This window comes from Odontomachus brunneus, unplaced genomic scaffold, assembly GCF_010583005.1.
Source record: "Odontomachus brunneus isolate Ranch 3 - 2012 unplaced genomic scaffold, Obru_v1 Obru_scaffold_074, whole genome shotgun sequence".
NCBI lineage: Eukaryota > Metazoa > Arthropoda > Insecta > Hymenoptera > Formicidae > Odontomachus > Odontomachus brunneus.
Genome location: NW_022639524.1, coordinates 1034901 through 1054955, shown reverse-complemented (window position 1 = coordinate 1054955; position 20055 = coordinate 1034901). Strand labels below are relative to the sequence as shown.

General features: G+C 39.0%; 1 protein-coding gene across 4 annotated transcripts; it reads left to right on the top strand.

Moving 5' to 3' along the window:
- The first annotated feature begins 3688 nt into the window (after positions 1-3688).
- On the top strand, positions 3689-19574 carry LOC116847134 (ras GTPase-activating protein 3). 4 transcript variants are annotated; one of them, XM_032821806.1, is made up of 16 exons: positions 3689-3832; positions 5912-6144; positions 11747-11867; positions 11955-12224; positions 12329-12485; positions 12568-12755; positions 12964-13299; positions 13384-13585; positions 13666-13884; positions 13981-14105; positions 14210-14344; positions 14577-14618; positions 14726-14832; positions 14919-15162; positions 15273-15614; positions 15788-19574. In XM_032821806.1, exons 2-16 carry the CDS (start codon positions 6126-6128, stop codon positions 16341-16343), a joined length of 3063 nt encoding a protein of 1020 aa, XP_032677697.1. In that variant the 5' UTR covers positions 3689-3832; positions 5912-6125; the 3' UTR covers positions 16344-19574. The 4 variants fall into 4 exon arrangements, with proteins under 4 accessions (XP_032677697.1, XP_032677700.1, XP_032677696.1 ...); XM_032821809.1 differs by lacking the exons at positions 3689-3832; positions 5912-6144 and adding an exon at positions 9146-9254; XM_032821805.1 differs by lacking the exons at positions 3689-3832; positions 5912-6144 and adding an exon at positions 9572-10391.
- Positions 19575-20055: the final 481 nt, after the last annotated feature.

Sequence of the window (20055 nt, the reverse complement as noted above, 5' to 3'; positions counted from 1 at the left end):
ATTGTGATTCGACACAAGTATTATCAATACAGTAGTATTAGAGTATTATATTACTCTATATACAGATAATGTTATCCTATCATATCTCATTATTTGCATCAGTTCTTTCATAGTTGATTACTTACAACTCGACAATTTCTACTGATTGCTGCGAAGGAACAGGTGCAACAGGTGCCAGGACGATCATTGCTTAGCACGCACACACTGCTTCTCAATCGGGCGAACTTTTTTATCGAGTGCATCCGCATGATTTCCAGCCTTTAAACTTCGACGACAGATTATCCTATCCCTTCTTACTAAGCCAAAGTACCAGGATCACAAAGGTATATAAAAATAATTATATTGGGTCATTAAAAAGTTTTCGTCACAACACGAGAAGAAAAGTTAATTATATAAGTGTTTTAAAAGTACATCAAATTTTTTCCAATATATACTATATTAAATAAAACACTTCTTCTAAGACTGCGTTCGGGGAGACGCTATTTAGTGCTATGAATGTATTCTGTCCTTGTTTGTTCCTGAAAGTTGAACAAGGATAGAGAATGCTCATAGCGCTAAATACGCTGAAAAAAAAGTTTGGTAATACTTGCCAAATGCGTTTTATCATACTATTTGGTAAATAGTAACCAATATGGTAAACGTTACCAAATGTTTAGTAATAATTACAAAATTGTTAGTAACATTAACTTTCATATAGTAATATTTATCTTTTATATTTAGTTGATACTATTTTACTAAATGTAGTAATTATAACACAGGCTGGATAATTATTACCAGAAATTTTTCTCAGTGTAGCGTCTCCCTGAACACAGCCTATGGCTCCTGGCCTCTCGCATTGTTTATCTTTGTAATGACGTCAGAAGCGAGAAAATACATGCTAAAAATTCTTGCAAAATACGTTAAAATAAAAATATATATCCATAAAATAACATTTGCATTAAACAAATTTGTAAAATATTCTATGCACTCCCCTTTTGCTCACAATCAATAATTTGTTGTAAATTAATATAACATACAATTCATCTTCTTAACATACAATTCTTCTTAACCTATTTCTTCGCTTATTTCTGTTCAGGTTATACAATAAATTATTGATTGTTAAAGCAAAAGGGAATTGCACGGAATTTCTTACAAATTTGTTTAATCGATTGCAAGTGTTACTTTATGGATATATATTTTTATTTCAACATATTTTGCAAGAATTTTTAACATGTGTTCTCTCAATTCTGACGTCATTAGAAAGAGATAGAAAATGCGAGGGGCTAAGAATCTTAAAACACACACACTTGCTGTTTTTAATAAAATTTACTATACTCCTTAACAAGATGGAACTTCCTGACAATCTATTTCCGGATTATTAAAAACATAATGGAAATGAAAAATTTATATGAAAAATAAACCATTATGTATATATAAACTTATTAATAACTATTAAAAACGTAGTAAAGTTGAGGAGAATTTGTATGAAAAAAATATATATACTACAATTTTTTTTCGTATAAATTCTTTTCAATTTTACTATATTTTTAATAGTGTAAATACAGATTATCAATAAAGTCTTGCTAAGGAGCATAGTAAGTTTTTGAAACATAGTAAATGTTTTAGTAGCATAGTTCAATTCCTAAAATATAAATAGCACATATGGAATGAAAAAATAGTGAATTACTGCAAGATGACAATATACTTCTCAGTTACAAAATCCCTTAGTAATTTTTACTATAAAAGTCTCCTTTCGGAAAGATAACTAATATATATATTTTTTTCTTTTTTTTTATATATTTCTGTTAGACAATATCTCACGAAGAAATTAATTTTTGAAAGGATTAAACATGGAGTGCGATATCTAACGAATGGTTGCGTGTTATTTTCTTACGTATAAATGTTTTCTTTTCTAGAAAGAAATGTAGGAAAAAAGTGGACGTTAATGACTGAACTCAATAACTCAAAGGAACCGAGTTAAGCGCGCTATAATTGCAGAAACCAAGTGCAATGTAAAATCGCGTTGTTCGTTACACTATCGTAAGAACCATCGCGAGTACAAAGGGGAAAACTTGCGATAATCATAATCTCTTCGGCCGGCGATGGATAATAATGATTATGGTAAAGTCGGCTTCAGGCGGAGGCAAAGAAACAATGGCCGAGAGAGGATCGTCCTACTTACGCAATTCTTAGATATTCACGCAGTCCGCGTACGCTACGCTACGCACAATTATCGCTTTGTCCCCCCGTTTCCGCGATCGCCAGGTTACCGTTCGCGATCTCTCACAGTTTCTCTCCGTTTTGCAATTTTTCCCTTCGTTATCGCGCCGCGGTTGAGAAACGTCAGGTTGCTTTTCCGCGAAAAGCGATCAATTACGACCGCACGTAGGTGCGTACGCCCGCGTGAGAATACCGTGCCTTCTTCTGATCTAGAAACCGCTGCGAGCCGTACGTCGCGATTGTTTTCCCCTCGCAATTATGGCATACGCGACGACTAATTTCTTTCGCGGTTGCGTCAAGGAGTCGAGTAACTGTTACTTCCCAAGCGTTCGTGTAGGGATGACCGTTTGTTTGTTTGACAAAAGGAACTTCACCGAACATCTCTCGCCTAAGGGACACCGGAAAGAGTGCGTAAAATCGCGCGAAGGCACGATTAAATCATAATGCAATATATATATATATATATATATATATATATATATATATATATCGGCGGAAGCTAATTATAATTAAATTATGGGTCGCGGCTCTTTTTTGCCTCATTCACTCGTTCGTTGAATGGGGTTTTGTGAAAGCCCCTCCGGACGGATGGGCTTCCTCCCTTCTCGGCTCCCCGCTTGGGAAGTCTGCTACCGCTTCCTACATACGTCGCCTGTGGTCCGCGACGACTTTTCTTCTGATTGTGTCGTTCTACCGTGTAAATGATTTCGATGTATGACGCGGCGTTAATTCTACTGCGTGTGACGTAAATTAAATTTTCCAGGCACGTTTAGCCGGCCGATTAAAATTCACGTCAACATGTGTGCGGAGCGAGCGCAAACTTCGCCGCTGTATATCGTTCCTCTTGGGATAGCGTGGGAAAAAGGAGAGAAACGGTAAATACACCGCCCCAAAAGAATCAGCGAATTACTTAGTCCAACTCGTCACTGTCGCATCGCCGTATCGGTGCGTATTCGTTTGTTCAGTCGTCTTCAGTATGTTTTAACATTTCCAACCGCTAACACTTGGTTCAATTTACAGGATCATGTACAGAGTGTCTGACGCAACGTGTCTCTATATTTCATGGATGTAGATTAGATGACAACGAATCATTTTGCAAACAAGCAAAACTCTTAACTAAAGTTATTAATTAAAGAATATAATTGCGAACATAATCACGCGTGATACGACTTAAATTAGGTCAAACTGAATAAAAAAGTCATCTAGCATTTTGAAAATGATCACGTAGATTTCTAGTTAAATTAGCTCATGAACTAACTTAAAGAACATTGGATTATCGCGCGCGATCATTCGCCAATCTTCTTCAGTGAATAACTCAAAGTTTCATATAGTTCTTTGCAAAATGGTAGAGAAATTTTGTGTCTAGTTTAACCTAATCTACGTGCAAAGTGTGGGACACTGCGTCAGACATCCTATAGACGGAATAGTTTTCCTCCGATTGTTTTGTGCGGCGTAAGCAGTAAAAATTGAGACAAGAAAAATGGAGAAGGGAAGATCGTCATTGACACAGGATACGAATCATATCAACACGTCGTGCAAGGTGACAGATCGCCTGAGCGCTCGTGCACGCCTACGCAACGTCGCACGCGGCAATCGGAATATTGCTTCCGCTTCGGCGTGCATGTGTGAACAGGTAAGCGGAAAAATTGGCTCGAATCGACGAAATAACTTCCGGTTGCCAGCGTAGCCGAGCCAAGCAAAGCATTATATGCCGGGTGGACCAAGCGCGGGACTCGCGCGCGTGCACGTGTGCGTGTGTCACGTCGGTGAGCGTGAGCGCGTGTTCAGAGGCTTTATATTTAGAATTTAACCATCGAACAAAACCGGGAATAGAGATCAGGCCACATCCGGAACCCCGTTAGACATGGCACGCTGGCCGGCGTGGGGACGAAGTCAGGAAGGTCGACCAGAGAGCCGGTGGATGAAAAGCCAACCGCGAAAAGGAGTGAAATCCCGTCGTGCGAAAAGGGGAGGAGAGGCTCTGACGCGGGATGAAGCATAATCACACGCAAATACGAATGAAAGACATCCATACAGACCGACCAAATAACGTTTAGTTGTTATGGATCGAAAATCCATGCGATTTTTGTGTATGATATTTTTTCCCACTGCTGCGGAAGCCCGGATTGATGACGTTAGAAGCGAGAAAACACATAATTCCGGCGTGTCATTTTTAAGTAAAGAGATACTTGTACGAAAGAACAGGTCGCTTGAGCATGCTTGTAAAATGATCCGTGAAAGATCCTTTTCCCTTGGTGGTCAACAAATAATCTTAAATTTAACATGACATGCAACCTTCCTCTTTAACTTACATTTCCTCATGATTTTGAGAAAAAGGTCTTTTCCGGGGCATTTTAGATAATATGCTCAAGCGATCTGACGTGTTCTTTCACACAAAGATCGTTTTACTTGAAAATGGCACGCAAGAATTTTTGCCATGCATTTTCTCGCTTCTAACGTCATCGATCCAGGATTCCGCAGCAGTGGGAAAAAATATCATACACAATGTAAGACTTGTAAGAACGATCTGATCGATAACGCGGTGACAACGTCCAGCAGGCGTGAAATTGTTTTCGTCGCGCCGCGCTCGAGATTTCCGGAGAGAAAAGCGCGCGCCTTTGTTTACCGAAGTGTTTACGCGCGCGATGCTATATAATGGCGATGTAATTGCATTTTTCACGAGACCGCGCGCATCGTACCGTAATCATCGCGCTGGATAATAATTCATCTTAATCGTGGGAAAGGCCGCATTGGTCGCGCTCAATTTCCGTGACGTTCGCACGTCTACGAGGATCCGGCGTTATAACGAGCGCGAAGTGCACTCAATACCTGCGCGCGCACAATACGCGCGCGATATTATCGCGCGCGCGCGCGCATACGTGCGAGTTTTCATCATTATTCGCAAGGCACACGTGCGCGCGTATTACGACTCGCTTCTTCTTTCGAGTTTTGTTGATGTCACGCCCGTCCCGTTCACACGATTCACACGCGAACCGCGCGCGCGTACTATATATTATATACATACGTATGTATACTCTACTTTTGCAGGAGAGTTCTCTTTGACTTAAATCTTTCCGGATAACGTTCCTTTGTAGTGACACAATGGCCAAGGTGGCCACGTGCGAACGCTGGTAGATTGCACCACGCTGACGAGCCCACAATGGTACGCAACGCGGATCTCCTGTTTACCGCGCGCACAACACGCTACCGGTTCTCGGCTGAAAATCGGGGAACGGATTCCGAAGTCTTGCCGACCGCGTGCTTGCTTGCTCCCTGCTTGCCCCGAATCCCAGTTCCCTACATCCGGTAGCGCGCCGTGACGTTAACGGCACACAATGTTGCGCTCACTTTTCTTCGCAGAGAGCACTTCATCATCAACTTCTTCTTCTCGATGCGCATACGCGTATCATCACGAGCGCGAATATGCTGCGTGCACGTGCGATTTCGTGCCAGTCATCCGATAGTCACTCGCATCTTGAGAGCTTTACTATTTTCGCTGACATTCGTAGTTAAGAAGAGCGTCGCCACAACGGGAATGCAGGTATGAGCGATGACGGTTCGGGAGCGCCGATGATGTATCGGTTGGTCGTTTGCGGAAAGTGTAACGCGAAAAACACTTGTCGCCCTTGTTGCTTCACTGTGACTCGCTTCTTGACGACATCGCGCCTCCTAGAATAGAGTTATTAATAAAGATTACCATCTCTTTTTCCAGACACGCCGCCCTGCTGAACAGCGTCAAATTGTTCGAAATTTATCGAGCATGACGCGAAAGACAGTACTCGAGTCCGCTTTCCCAGGAACGTCTACGGCGAAGCGTAAAATGGACTACAACGAGATCGAGATAAGGAAGAAAGAAACAAAGGAATGATCGATAACATTTAACAGAGCCCCTCAGGATCGTTCTACTCCGTTTGCCTCTCACGAAGATGCGCATGAGAATTCGAGGTGAGAGAGAAACGTAGCGAGCACGATCGTGCACGTTTGACACATCGTATAGAGTGGCACGTGCGATCTTCGGCGCATCGATCTCACCTTCGCCGATCGCGTCCCCCTGCATAGTTTTACGCTGTTCACGCTGAATGGCACGAACGAGCGATGCACGTGCTTACGTGCGTTACGTCGGGACGCATGCGCGCCAAACGTAAACCGTACACGCGACTGTCACTACCACGACTTCATTCATATTTTTTCCTTCTAACCGCTCCACCCGTTCCATTCACGCGCCTCGTTCGCTCGCGCTCGATCGAGCCGGCCTACAGTAGCGGCAGCAACTCGAGTAGTCTTCGATTGACCACCGCTGATAATGCTCCACATCTGCCGCCACATTTATGCACGATTGCCGCTTAGATTTCGCGCGACTTCCTCTATTTCGTTCCGCGTGCCTCTCTCTCTCTATCTGTCTCTCTTTCTCTTTCTCGTCTCTTCGTCGTCATCTGACGGTCGATTAACCGCCAGCGACTCGGCATTATGCCGTGCCGTCTGTTTCTCGTCTATTTTTATCTCCCAATTTCTTTTTCCCTCCTTTCCACATGTGTGTTTTACTTTTTACAACCGCATCGCGCCGTGATACCGTAATTCTGTAAGATGTGACGGATGTCCGCGATTGACTGGGCTCCTCGTTGCAGGATTGCCTCTCCTTCACTCGATGTGAAGCGCAATTGAACACCGTCCTTTTTTCATCGCATCTCGGAACACTTTCCCATACGTAGCGTACTGCACTGCCCGCCGAGGTGGCTTTCCTCATGCGCAGCAACCGCATATGTAATAACCTGTTGTTAGAACGGAAGTATTATGCGAAGGACGTGTTGCATTATCACTCTCAGACGTAAGTGATATTCGAAGATAATGCCCGGAGGATTTACCCAAGACGTCCACTTCCGGTGATAAGAGGCGCCGGGAATTTACAAAACCGAAGAGACCCTTGCACCTATTGCGATAATGTGTGAGCTGATTCCGAGAAAGCGTAATTCATCAGCGTGTGCGTGTCGTTCCAATTAATTTAGAATAATATAGCAGATATTGTGTAGATCAAGGGGAGGAGGAGGTCAAATTATATAATTCGAGTTTTATTTGCACTGCGTAGACTGCGTGAGAATCTATGACAATAATCTGCACACACAGACGCGCGCGCACACACACACACATGCGCGCGAGAAATAGGCGAAAGCCCGTAATTTCCCTTTGCCTTTTCATTAAAAGACGCGGACTCGATTTCCTACTTAATTACGCGCCGCGTTGCTCGTCGCTATCGCGGCGTGTCGCGGGAGGAGCGTCCGTACTCGCATATTCACGTGGGAAATTCCGTGAAAGTCTCGCAAAAGTGCAAACCGGTACGTGTATGAAGCTAGTTATGCCGCGGCATCGTAAATCTTTATAATTAACGGTAAACCGATTGTGGATCTCAGCCGAGACACGTGTGCGGCTCCAGACGGCGCGCGCGATGCACGTCTCCGCGAAGTAGGAAACTTAAACGTCAAAATCGCACGATTTCGGCCTTTCTATCCTCTTTCCGATTTGCCTCTTCCGCGTACTCGGCGATGTTACGTCGCCGGTTCGTAGAGATTATCGTCGCTCCGGCCAGAGAAACTGTGACACGTTCGATGTTGATCGCGAGGAGTAGCGCGTGTAACCTTGTGCTTGTTCGCTGGAGCAACAAAGGGGAAAGGTAGCAAAATCCTCGCAAGTTCACAAGCGACGTTGAAGTCCTCTCTCTTTCCCGCGTTTCTCAACGATCCATCGATCCGTCGACCACCTACTCCTCTTGTCTCGGGCGAGGTACTCTCATTTTTTCTTCGTAGCCGAGGGACCAGTAGCCTAGATAGATTGTGAGAATCTCGCCGAGTCATGCTTACTCTTCTCTTGGTTCCGCGAAAATTCCCAAACACAGATAGACATCTACACTCTAGCAGAGTATCACTCGTTCAAATTGCTCGTCTTGACGCGTCTGTGAAACTATGTACCTTTGATCCCGGATGTGCGTATTATTCTATTATATCAACGGGATTTTGTGTGGCAAAAGTGATTCTGTCAAAGTGAGACTGAAGAGGTTACGAAGTCTCGTGATTAAGTTCTATAACTAAGTTTTAAATAGTTCTTTTCTTCTATTTTATTGTAATTTTATATATCACAGATTTTCGCAAACAGAATTTTCACTGTCGTGCATTAATTCTTTCTGATTTTCTTGGCAGTTACATCAATCATAAGTGAACAAGGGGAAAAAAGTTCAGAATGGAAGAGAGAAAGTGAGACAGAGGATCAGCAAGAACGAAACGATCGTACGAAGGAAAAAAAGGAAGTGAGAAAGAGAAGCAAGAGAGAGGAAGACAGAGAAAGAGAGAGAGAGAGAGAGAGAGAGAGAGAGAGAGAGAGAGAGAGAGAACGATGCGGCTCATGGAGCTGTGCGAAGAGCGAAGAGAAGCGAAGAGAGAGAGGAAGCGGGCCATTGCGCCATCAGGAAGTGGCTCACCACTTACACACGCGCGCACGGTTAACCAACGTGAACCAACACAACGGCGTGCACTAACACACGCTCGTCTGTGCCTAGCTCGGTGCACGAACAAGCAGGCAGACGGACTTAACGCACCGAGATAAGAAGGGAATACAGGCAGGCACCAACATCGAAAGAGAGAAACAGAGAGAGAGAGGGAGAGCACACGGTGGCGGGAGGGTGAAGGGATAGTCGCGCGAGCGGTGGTTTAACCCTGCGCACGTGTGTAAGTGCGCGCATATATGGCGTACACGCCATAAGCGGAGAGAAGAGCGTGACGCGCGCCTTTGCTCACCGGACACTGGGTATATGTCAACCCCGTAGCGGCCGGCCGTCATGCCACAGGCACGCGGATGATCCATCGCGGCAGGCCGTCCTGAGGAAATGAATGGATGCGTTGAATCGTACGGGAAACGTCGCGCACCTTCATTTCACGCTGCGAGTGCGATCACATCGAGCGATACTAGCACCGATAATGGCAGCTCGAGAGTATGCCGGCGATGTGAGATAAAATCGAGAAAAGAGACGTTCTTATACCCGTGAAATCCGAAACGGAAAAAGGCGAAAGGTTTTAATTTTATCACTAAGTGACATATACCAATTTAACAACTATTTATAATAACAGCTGTTTGATCCAATATTTATCTCACATTTCCCCCGTTATGTTTGCTGATGACACCGTCACTTGAAAACTGTTAATATTTCCTCGACATATGTTTATGCTCGGTGCACGGCGATGAACTTATTACCTCATCCGATTAAAAACTCACATAACGTCACCACCTGTCGCCGATCCTTGCCATCGATCTGCCACGATCGAAATATCGTACGCTCTTATCGAAGACGTAAGAGCTTATTGACGACCGGATTCATTGACCAGCTTCGCTTATCGTCGACGCAAACGAGGTTGCGTCTGTCGGTTACATCAGTGTTATCAGTGCCGCCTGATATTATCGCGGAATCTATCGCGCCTCTTCATTCTAATAATCATTCTCACATTCATTGCTAACGAATATCGATTTTCTTTCGTGAGATTGAAAGCACACACTTAGCAAGTATACGCAGAAGTATACGCAGTATCCCACCAAATATGTGCTTTCGCAAATTTATTAAATGGTGCTTTGAATCGTCTCTTATAAATCCTACGTCAATTAAGGCCAATTTTTCCAACCAATACTTAGTAAGCTAACAGTAAAATCGTCTTTTTTTTGTCTAATTTGAAGAAAAAACGAAGACAAAATTCAGCTGTTTTTAGTTTACCAACAGGTTGGAGAAGTCGGCCCTTAACAAAGCGTCTTAGCGATGGCAAAATTGAGAACGCGTACTGCGTGATGAATATCGCATTTTCCGCCGCCTCTTCTACGTACGCTCTTTTCCCCGCATTTGTAAAGCGCGTCGCTTAGTAAGACAGACGTAAGGAGGAAGTAATAGCATCGCGTGATAATAGGAGGGGGTCCCGCGACGTCAACGACGACAACGACGTCGATCACGACGATGAGGAGTAGGGTAGGGTAGGATAGGATGCGGGGAAAACGGCGGCGTGGGCGCCTGCTCGCGGCGCTACGGTCCTGTGCCTCAGACCCATTCACAGAATGAACGAACCGCCTGCGTTTCGTTCGTGTAGTCACTCAGTAGTGTCATGGAGGTAACATGGCCGAGGAGACGCGCCTAGTCCGCGTTGAAGAGAGGCTAAAGATCAAAATCGGTAGGAAGATACGCGTGCGGTTCGGTCGCGGAAGATGCGTGTGCGTGTGATGCATTCGTCGTCGCAGCGGATCCCGCGGGAACACGCGCCGGGACGCAATCGCGAACAAGTTTCGCCCGTGCGCGCTCAGGATGTCACCTAATTCGACTCCCACGATCGTGTCCACCTTTCCTGCGCTCCGCGGAAACGGGGTCCCGCGAATGACGCCCGTAGCGATCGCGCGTCGACGACGATCGTATCGACGCGATCCGCGACGATCGGCCGATCGACAGGTCTCGTCGGTGTCTTTCTTTCTCGTGCGAAATTCGTCCCAGTGATCGACGCGTACATTCTCGACTCCCACGCGTCGTTGTCCTCCTACGTGTGTATATGTACGTGCGTGCATGCGTGCCTGCATGTGGAGGTCCGTGCGTGGACACAAATGTTGTGTGTGTGTGTGTGTGTACTTGCGTGCGTGCTTGCTTGCTTGCGCGTGTGCCGCGACGATGGTCGTACGTACAGTGAGAAAATTGCGATCGCGAACGGACGTGCACCGAAAATTCCGAAACGACCGTGGTCGTATCGGACGCGCGTACGTATGGATCTCGTCTTGATCTTGTACTCGTGCACGAGCACGATGCCGCGCGTTTTTTCACGCTACGTCAATGATCTGGAAGTGAGCATGATCCTCGAGTCATCATCGAGATCATACGGGAAAGAGTGTTTTTTTCCTGCACTCATTGACGTGTCCTGAATTTTCGAAATTGCCACGCGAATGTTGCACCCGGCGACCGATTCTTGTTTTCATTCTATCTATCTCGATCTCTGTCATATCGTAAATAATGCTTATTTAATTGACACTAACAACACGAGAGTTTTAACTTTCACTGCTCTGGTAAATTTTAAAGTAGAATCAGGATTTTGTCTCGAAATTATTTATAGAGAACGGCAGAAAGTGTAAGTGAGTAGTGTTGAATATAGAGATGTAATGACTAATTAATAGATATAGAATGAATGAAGTTGTATTGTCTTGCATAATAATAATCGGTATTGGCAATCAATGACTCAGTGAAGAGTGATTCCATTCAAGTTACCTAATGAATGCTAAAAGTGGCAACCATTGATTGATATAAATTGACATAAGATTGATATATATATATATATATATATATATATATATATATATATATATAATTTTCTCTAATATTCTTTTAATATATATACAATATCATATAAAATAACAGTTTTTTTTTTATAAGTTGAAAGAACCTGTGAATTTATAGTAATTTTTTTTTATTCTGATTCATCTTAAGATGTTTCATTTGTTAATATTATTTGATAAATATTAGTAATTACATGATACTAATCATTTACAGGAGAAGCAAAAAACCTTCAAAGTCGAAGTCATGGGTCTCCAGGTACACGAGATGTATATTGCACATTATCGCTTGACCAGGAGGAAATATTCAGAACTACGACTATGGAAAGAACTCTCAAGTAAGTTTTGGTTGTAAAATCTTTTCTGCCTCGAGATGAAACTTCTCAGTTACTTGTTTATAAGTAAATGTTTTGTATTTTGTACAGCCCATTCTTTGGAGAGGAGTTTCAGTTTGAGGTACCCAGAAAATTTCGTTACCTTGGCATTTACGTGTACGATCGGGATAGACATTTAAAGCAGGATAAGATTTTGGGAAAGGTAGCAATAAAGAGAGAAGATTTAGCAACATATCATAACAAAGAGCATTGGTTTCCTTTGAAACCAGTCGATGCTGATTCTGAAGTCCAAGGCAAAGCACATTTGGAGTTAGCTTTGCAACCTCAAGTAGGACATGCTCAGCCTAAACTTACAATAAAGTAAGCAATAATGAAAAGCAGTTATATAGTGTATATATATTCAATCTACATATAAAATTAGAATATAAGAATCTTCTAGTAATATTTTATTTTATGTATTACAGAGTAATAGAATGTAGTGAACTAACCATTAAAAATGGTAGCTGTGATCCCTTTGCAACTGTTACAGTCATCTATAGCAATGGTAAGCAAATATCAAAACGCACAAAAGTTAAAAAGAAAACGTCGTCACCGCAATTTAATGAAACGTTTGTGTTTGAGGTAAGGAGATATATTACTTTTTCTATTTATTCTTTCATATATGTAGTGCATATAAAATTATTTTTTTGCTTCTATATACTAGCCGGAATTAACAGAGACCAAGGACAAGGATGTCTCTCATTATTCTATTGAAGGAGCAGAAGTTGGAGAAGTGGTTGTTGGTCTGTGGCATGCATCTCCTGGTATGGGAGAGCAATCAGTATTCCTTGGTGAAGTACGAGTTACTCTAAGAGGTTTACAAAGACAGCCAACCAGTACAACAACCGCATGGTATGTTTTTCCTTTATTTATGGTATGTTTTTATGGTATGGTATGTTTTATGTTTGGTTTTTTTTTTATTTTCATTATAGATTTAAACAAACTACATACTTTAAAAAAATGCAGACAAAATCGATGAGAATTTAAGAACTTTTTTTAATCGTGAATCTAAGATCTTTTTTTTTTTATTTGCATTACATTATATTGTGTATTTTTGTAGGTATTTTTTACAACCTAGAGCAGCAAAACATCGTCCAAGTAAAATTTCAAGCAATTCAACACCACCTGGTACATTACCAGGTTTGGGTTCGTTACGTTTGAAGATACACTACACAGCTGATCATGTCTTTCCATCTGAAAAATACGATAGACTCAGGAGTTTATTACTACAGAGTGTAAATATTCAGCCTATAACATCATCGGCTGTTTACATATTGGGTGAAATTGTAGCTAGTAAAATGGAAGCTGCACAACCGTTAGTTAGAGTATTGGTGCATCATGGACAACTGGTGTCTGTAATGCGAGCGCTTGCTAGTCATGAGATTTCTAAATTAACGTAAGTAAAAAAATTGATTATATTTTAACTTAGGTTCAAGTATCAATGATTATGAGTAGAAAATCAATGTTTTTCTTCTTTCAGTGACCCAACAACAATTTTTCGCGGTAATACATTAGTGAGCAAAATGATGGACGAAGGCATGAGATTAGCGGGTCTTCATTACCTGCATAGTACTCTTAGACCTGCAATGGAACAAGTCTTCCTTGAGAAAAAGCCATGTGAAATAGATCCGACTCGGGTGAAAGATGGCAATACTATTGAAACGAATTTAGCGAATTTAAAGGTATTAAATAATAAATGTTTTGTCTTTCTCAAAACAGGTTAACCAAGTATATTAATAGTTTACTAATATTTTTTCGATAGGAATATGTCGAGAGAGTGTTTACGGCTATAACAACGTCAGGAGTAAGATGTCCGCCTTTAATGTGCGAAATGTTCTGGTGTTTAAGAGAACTCGCTGCGACTCATTTTCCAAGAAATAAGGAAGTGAGGTATTCGGTGATAAGCGGATTTATTTTTCTACGATTTTTCGCTCCTGCGATATTGGGTCCAAGATTATTTGATATTACTACTGAACAAATTGTAAGTAATCAACAAATAACATGCTAAGTAAGGAACGCATTATTAACATGTAACACTTTTATTTGTTAAATTTACATATAATATATGTTATCGTAGGACTCTCAGACTAATAGAACGTTAACGTTAATATCTAAAACGATACAAAGCCTTGGGAACTTGGTGTCTTGTAGAGGAGGCGCAGGTAGTGTTTGCAAAGAAGAATACATGGAATGCGTGTATAGGTAAAATTTCAAAGAATTTTAATAAAATCAAGGGAAATTTTTTTGTGCAATTAAAATGTCAAATATAACTTTGTTTTTATCATGTATACAATTTTCTTTTGCAGAGAATTTTACACTGAAAAACATATTCAAGCAGTTAAGCAATTTCTGGAATTAATATCAACCAGTAGTAACAGTAGTGGTGTTACGAGGCAGCGACCAACGATATTGCAAGAACAACCAGTGGTCCTCAAAGAAGGGTACGTTCATTGTTTCGTTTTTCTTATTAAATATAATTCAGTTTTTCTTATTAAATATAATTCAGATTTAATATTAATAATAATCATTATTAAAATGTCAAATTTCAACTTTTGAAATTTATTTTAACATAATTACGTGAAGCAATGGTTTTATTTTTTATCAAGTTTAAAAATGTAATATTAAAATTACAAGATTTATATATAATTATTAAAAATTTTATATTTCTAATAGAATATACTTTCTCTTTATGCATACCACTGATTGCGATAAGAGGTTGGTCAATCATACAATGTCAAATTTGTGTCGATATATGATGACTTTGTCTATTGGTGTACAATCTTTTTAAGAAATTATTAATTGTTATTGTTTATTTTTCACAGAGTAATGATTAAACGGGCACAAGGTAGAAAGCGATTTGGTCGCAAGAATTTCAAGCAGAGATATTTTAGACTTACTACACAAGATCTGACGTATTCTAAAACGAAAGGTAAGTATTCTTGTAGTGCACACACACACAATGAACTTTCCCTTATAAAATAAGTGCGTTTATAAAATACAACTTACGATTAATAGGTAAAGAACCTTTGTGTAAGATACCACTAGAGGAAATTTTAGCGGTGGAAAGACTTCACGAAGATTCTTTTAAGATGAAAAATATGTTTCAAATTGTTCAACCAGAAAGAGCGTTGTACGTTCAAGCTGGTAATTGCGTGGAGGAAAAGGAATGGATCGATATTCTTACGAAGATATGTCAAACCAACAGTAACCGCTTAGAAAAGTATCATCCAAGTGCATACATCAATGGTCATTGGCTTTGGTAAGTGATTGTAAGGAGAGAGAAAGAGAAAAGAGAGAAAATCACACTAAAAGAAATATAAATAAATGATGTTATTTCTAATTGTATCTATGTTTCGGTAATACATGTAGTTGCCGGGCAGTTGCTGAGGTTGCACCAGGGTGTAGTGAGGTATCGCCGGGCATGGAAGCTGGATTACGAATGGTCCTCGATCCGGAACGCGATTTACAGAGGATACATTCGCTAATCTTCACTAATATGCCGCGCCTTGAGACATTGATGAGTGCATGTGAATGCCAGGCGGTTTACGGTGCTAGTGATATGCGTGTTATACCAGATGGAGGTTCGCCTATAGAAGATGTACCTTCTTGTTTCAAGACTTTAACCACATTAAGAGAAGCTGCATACGCGTTGGAGCACGAACATAGAGCCTACTTGAGAAGACTGGCACGCGACACCAAATATGGCAGCAAGTACGTAGAATATAAAGCACATTTTAGGCCATATAAATTAAAAATTTATCAGATATTACATCGATATTATATTTCATACATTCTTGTTGCTTTAATGTTATTTTTACTATTATTTTTAATGTAAATTTCAATATTATACGTATGCAATAATTTGCAATATTTCACTTTTATAGACAAGCTCCCATTGGTGATGACAACTACCTCCACTTAGCTAGTAGAGCAGGATTCGATAATCAGTTAACGAAGCGGTCGTACGAGATGGACGGTCTAAATCAACGAGGCATAGAGACGGAACATTACGACACGGGGTTTTCTAAGAAAATCGTCGATAGTCAAAGATACGATGACACATTCAGGAAGTATCTTGATTCTGACTCTATTAATCGTAGGTACGAAAATGAAAACAACCTATTGCGAGCATACGAAAACAATGCTGATACTATTAGAAGTATCCAAAATGATCTCAAAAAATTCGATCATAGTTTAAACAATACATTAAGATCTGATAAGTCAGAGAAGAATGGTAACGAGAATATGGAGAATCATAAGAGGCTGGATGGTACCAGTTTACTGACGGCGGATGGTATTAATCTGTCAGGTACATTGTCGCAGAAATTCAGTAATTATGATAATACTAGAGTTTTAGACGAATGTACGTTGACGAGACGATTAAAAGACGACGCCCTTGACATATCTTGTAACTCAATGAGCGAGCGTGGCAATCATTAATTTATCTACGGTGTAAAGATACAAGAGTTGTACGTTCCTATAAATTTTTAAAAAGAAAGATTCTCGACAGATTTTATATTGGTTGTCTTTTTTTTTAACTATACAGCTATCGCCTTCTCTTCATTTAGGCGAGACTATATTTTTTATCTCTATAGAGACATAGGATTATTTCTATCGTGTAAAAATTAATGACTGCTGCTTGAGGCAGTTTTCTTTGTTATGTCTGCATTTTACGATGAGTTGCTTGAATTCGTTTCTTGGATATCGCATATACGTGAGAGCCATGAGTGGGAATGTAATTTAACGTACCTTTTCGGTTTGTTACCATGTTGTGCAGAACGTAACATCTTGTCACCGCGCGCAGAAATCTCTACTATTTATTTATTTATTTTCACCTCATTTCGATATGTTGGGGATATATGTGCATTAACATGACACTGGCTGTGTTATTAATTGCACAATTTGTAATCTCATTCTTTGGAAAGTCGAGTTCTCGCTAATTGCAAACTCAACGTTAGGTTTATGCAATAACGGTTATTATTGCATTGTATTGAAAAAGAAATTAGCGTAATTGAACATAATTATCGTCTCGCGTACACGCGACACACACATACATAATTCCATTGATTTTTAAAACAGAATTATTCCTTATTAATTACATAACTCTTTAGCAGTCGATATTTATGGCATATAACAAACATACAAAAGACAGATAAAAATATAAATCGCCTAATAATATTGAATTGAATTTTTTTATTTCATAATATAATAAAATTTTAAATTTTCTGGGCGAAAATATAACAATATATTAAATAAACATATTTAATCGACATACGCATAAGAAAAGATCCAGATAACGTGCAATCACGAGCGCTGAAATTATAAAATTTCGTCTTTGTCATGCCTAAATATCAGCAAATGTTTTTTTCCTGCATTTATCATTTTAAGTTCTTTTCATATCTCTTTCCGTTCGAAGAGTTTGAATCTAAATTTGTTTGAAAATATACACAAATCTCATTTTCAACTCCGATATTTCGCTAGCTGCTTTACATACACTCTCACATAGACTCAGAAATATTATACACAAAGAAATATTAGATCTGCTAACGATTAATAATGAAAGAACATGGAAGATCTTACAATTTTAAACTGTTGATGGATATTACTTTAATAATATTTTGCTTTCGTACTATTCATTGTATAATGCTATTATAATTGGTCGTATGCTAAATGAATGTTTGAACGATTTCCTGTGATAGTGTATAATCCAGCATTCATCGTAACCTAAGCTATAAATTGCTTACGAAATGTATTGTCCACAATTAATTTGTAATGTTTAAACCTTTTTAAGATATATATTTTCTTCAGCATTTATTAAAGAACTATACTCTTATCTTTAATTGGGCAACCATAGATAATGATTGTTGTAATTAGTAGCAGTTGTTGCTCCATTTTTTTTTAAAGTCAATACGTCATGTACATAATATTGTACATAATATCGATATCAAATTAAAATATCAATTTGTTTATTAATATTTTTGCACATGCGTACATATAAAAATTTCGGCCCTTATGTTAATTTATTTAGAGCAGGTCTAAGAAATCTGACAATATCTTGTTTTTGTTGTAATAATCTGTAATTATTTAAGTAAAAATTCGAGAAGTCTCTAGTAAAAGGTGTGAGGACATGTGTGTGTATGTGTGATTACACAAATATAGAAATATTATTTCGTTAAATCTCATTTGAAAATATTGATTCTGTATTATATTGGTACAGCGATTTATAATATATAGACAAAGTTGCGGAAGCGACTAATTACGGAAATTATTAACACTTGGAAATTCTCGTATGTCAAACAACTACAAGCCATAATAATATTACGACTACAATCCCTCCATTCTAGTAGAGAACTGATACAATAACAAGTAAAGTAATAAGAAAAGCCAATTGTTAAGAAAGGGAGAGTGTACAGTTATCGTTATAGTTCATTAATATTATTATTATTATTATGAAAATATTATACAGTTTACGAAACTTTAGCTGTACAGTGTACATAATTCTCTTTTCCATGTATAGAAAGTAGATCTCCGGATTAAACATTTTTATCTACTTTACTAGGGCGTAAAATTTAAGATAACTTTAGCAAATCTGTAGACAAATCAAATCGTTTTAGTCGGATATCGAATAAACTGGATTAGTATCGGACCTAGTTTGGAAACTTAACATATCCATACAAGGCCTTTGTGTGTATAGAGTTATCTCGCTGTCCAACGCAGATAATAGGGGCTAATGTTGTATAATTTGTTAAGTAAAAGCGTTAAACAAATCGATGAACAAGTTTACATGATGTTAGTTGATTATAGAGAATATCAATTCTTCCTTTGTTTCATACGATTATATTGTATAGAGAAGTACAAGTTACATCCTCGAAATGAAACGCAATTGAGTCAATTAATTCTCATGTAAAGCGTTAATGTTACCAGGCACACAAGTTGTGTGCTTGGATATAACGTTTATGCGATTGGTCGATAAAATGGTCGTCAATCTCGTCGTTATAATTGAAGCGAGTTTTCATTCTAAGGATTCAATCTTGTGTTCTCTTCTTCTCCGATAACACATTGTTGATTTTCGCATTGCATTTCCAGATTACAAATTTAATTTACACATTAGGTGATAGCAGATAATCAAGAAGTTTATACGAGAACGCTTATGTTATATTGTTCGTAACTAGGTAGATCCGTTGTGGAATTTTCGGTACAAAAGCCTAAAATGCTAAGAGATAAAATTCCATGACAGATCGTTTACATGCGAGTAAGAAGATCAAGTTATTTGGAGAATCTTAGAAAACTGCAATGAACCATAGATCCGTAATGTAGCGTACGTTTTTAGAAGTTCAATGCAGGCATATGTGGTAATTCTACTTATGAACGGTATTATTTATATTAATTTTATTGTATTAATAATTTAATAACACTTTTATATACTCTTTCGTTGTGTTCACCGAGTAACTATTGTTATCTTGTAGAAAAACCTTAGTATAGACTGTGCCTTAAAATATGTCGAGGACCCAAAAACTGTTTCTCTTAAATCCAACACAGAGCATTATATTTCATAGATTATTTATTAAAATCAAGAATTAGGTGATGCGCTCTGTAATATATACACCCTCTGTGTATTTTAATATTGTACATATGTTTTCTGCAATAAACAAAATGTGTCCTCTGATATAATTAATACTCATCTTTTATATATCTGTATCAGAGAGAGAGAGAGAGAGAATATTTCAAATGCATTTTTCATAAATTACAAGCATTATATTAAGTTAAAGTAATTATAAAATATTACCATAAATATAAACGCGATATATGTTAGAAAAATTATTAATTATATAATTATTTCAATTTACGAAAATATCTTTAAATATGAGAAAATGCAAAAATAACTTTTATTTATTTTATAAAAATAAATATTTTATCGAAACATTGTGAAGATACGCAGAATGTATATTCTGTTCACACTAATAGTATACTGATGCGATTGTCAGATTAATTATGTGGTACACACATTATAATTTAATTAACAATTGTACTTATTAAAAATAAGTTTGACTGCTTTATCGATCGAAGCTATTGACATTGACGAAATAATGTGAAATTACAACGGAAGATGGCGCACGAGGGCTCTAGTGACGTCGATAAATGTGCATAGGGT

Coding starts and splice junctions, on each gene's coding strand:
- LOC116847134 (XM_032821805.1), top strand. CDS start 10,337: ATGGCCGAGGAGACGCGCCTAGTCCGCGTTGAAGAGAGGCTAAAGATC. Junction 13,885..13,980: donor ATATTACTACTGAACAAATT/GTAAGTAATCAA, acceptor ATGTTATCGTAG/GACTCTCAGACTAATAGAAC. Junction 14,345..14,576: donor CCAGTGGTCCTCAAAGAAGG/GTACGTTCATTG, acceptor TATTTCTAATAG/AATATACTTTCTCTTTATGC.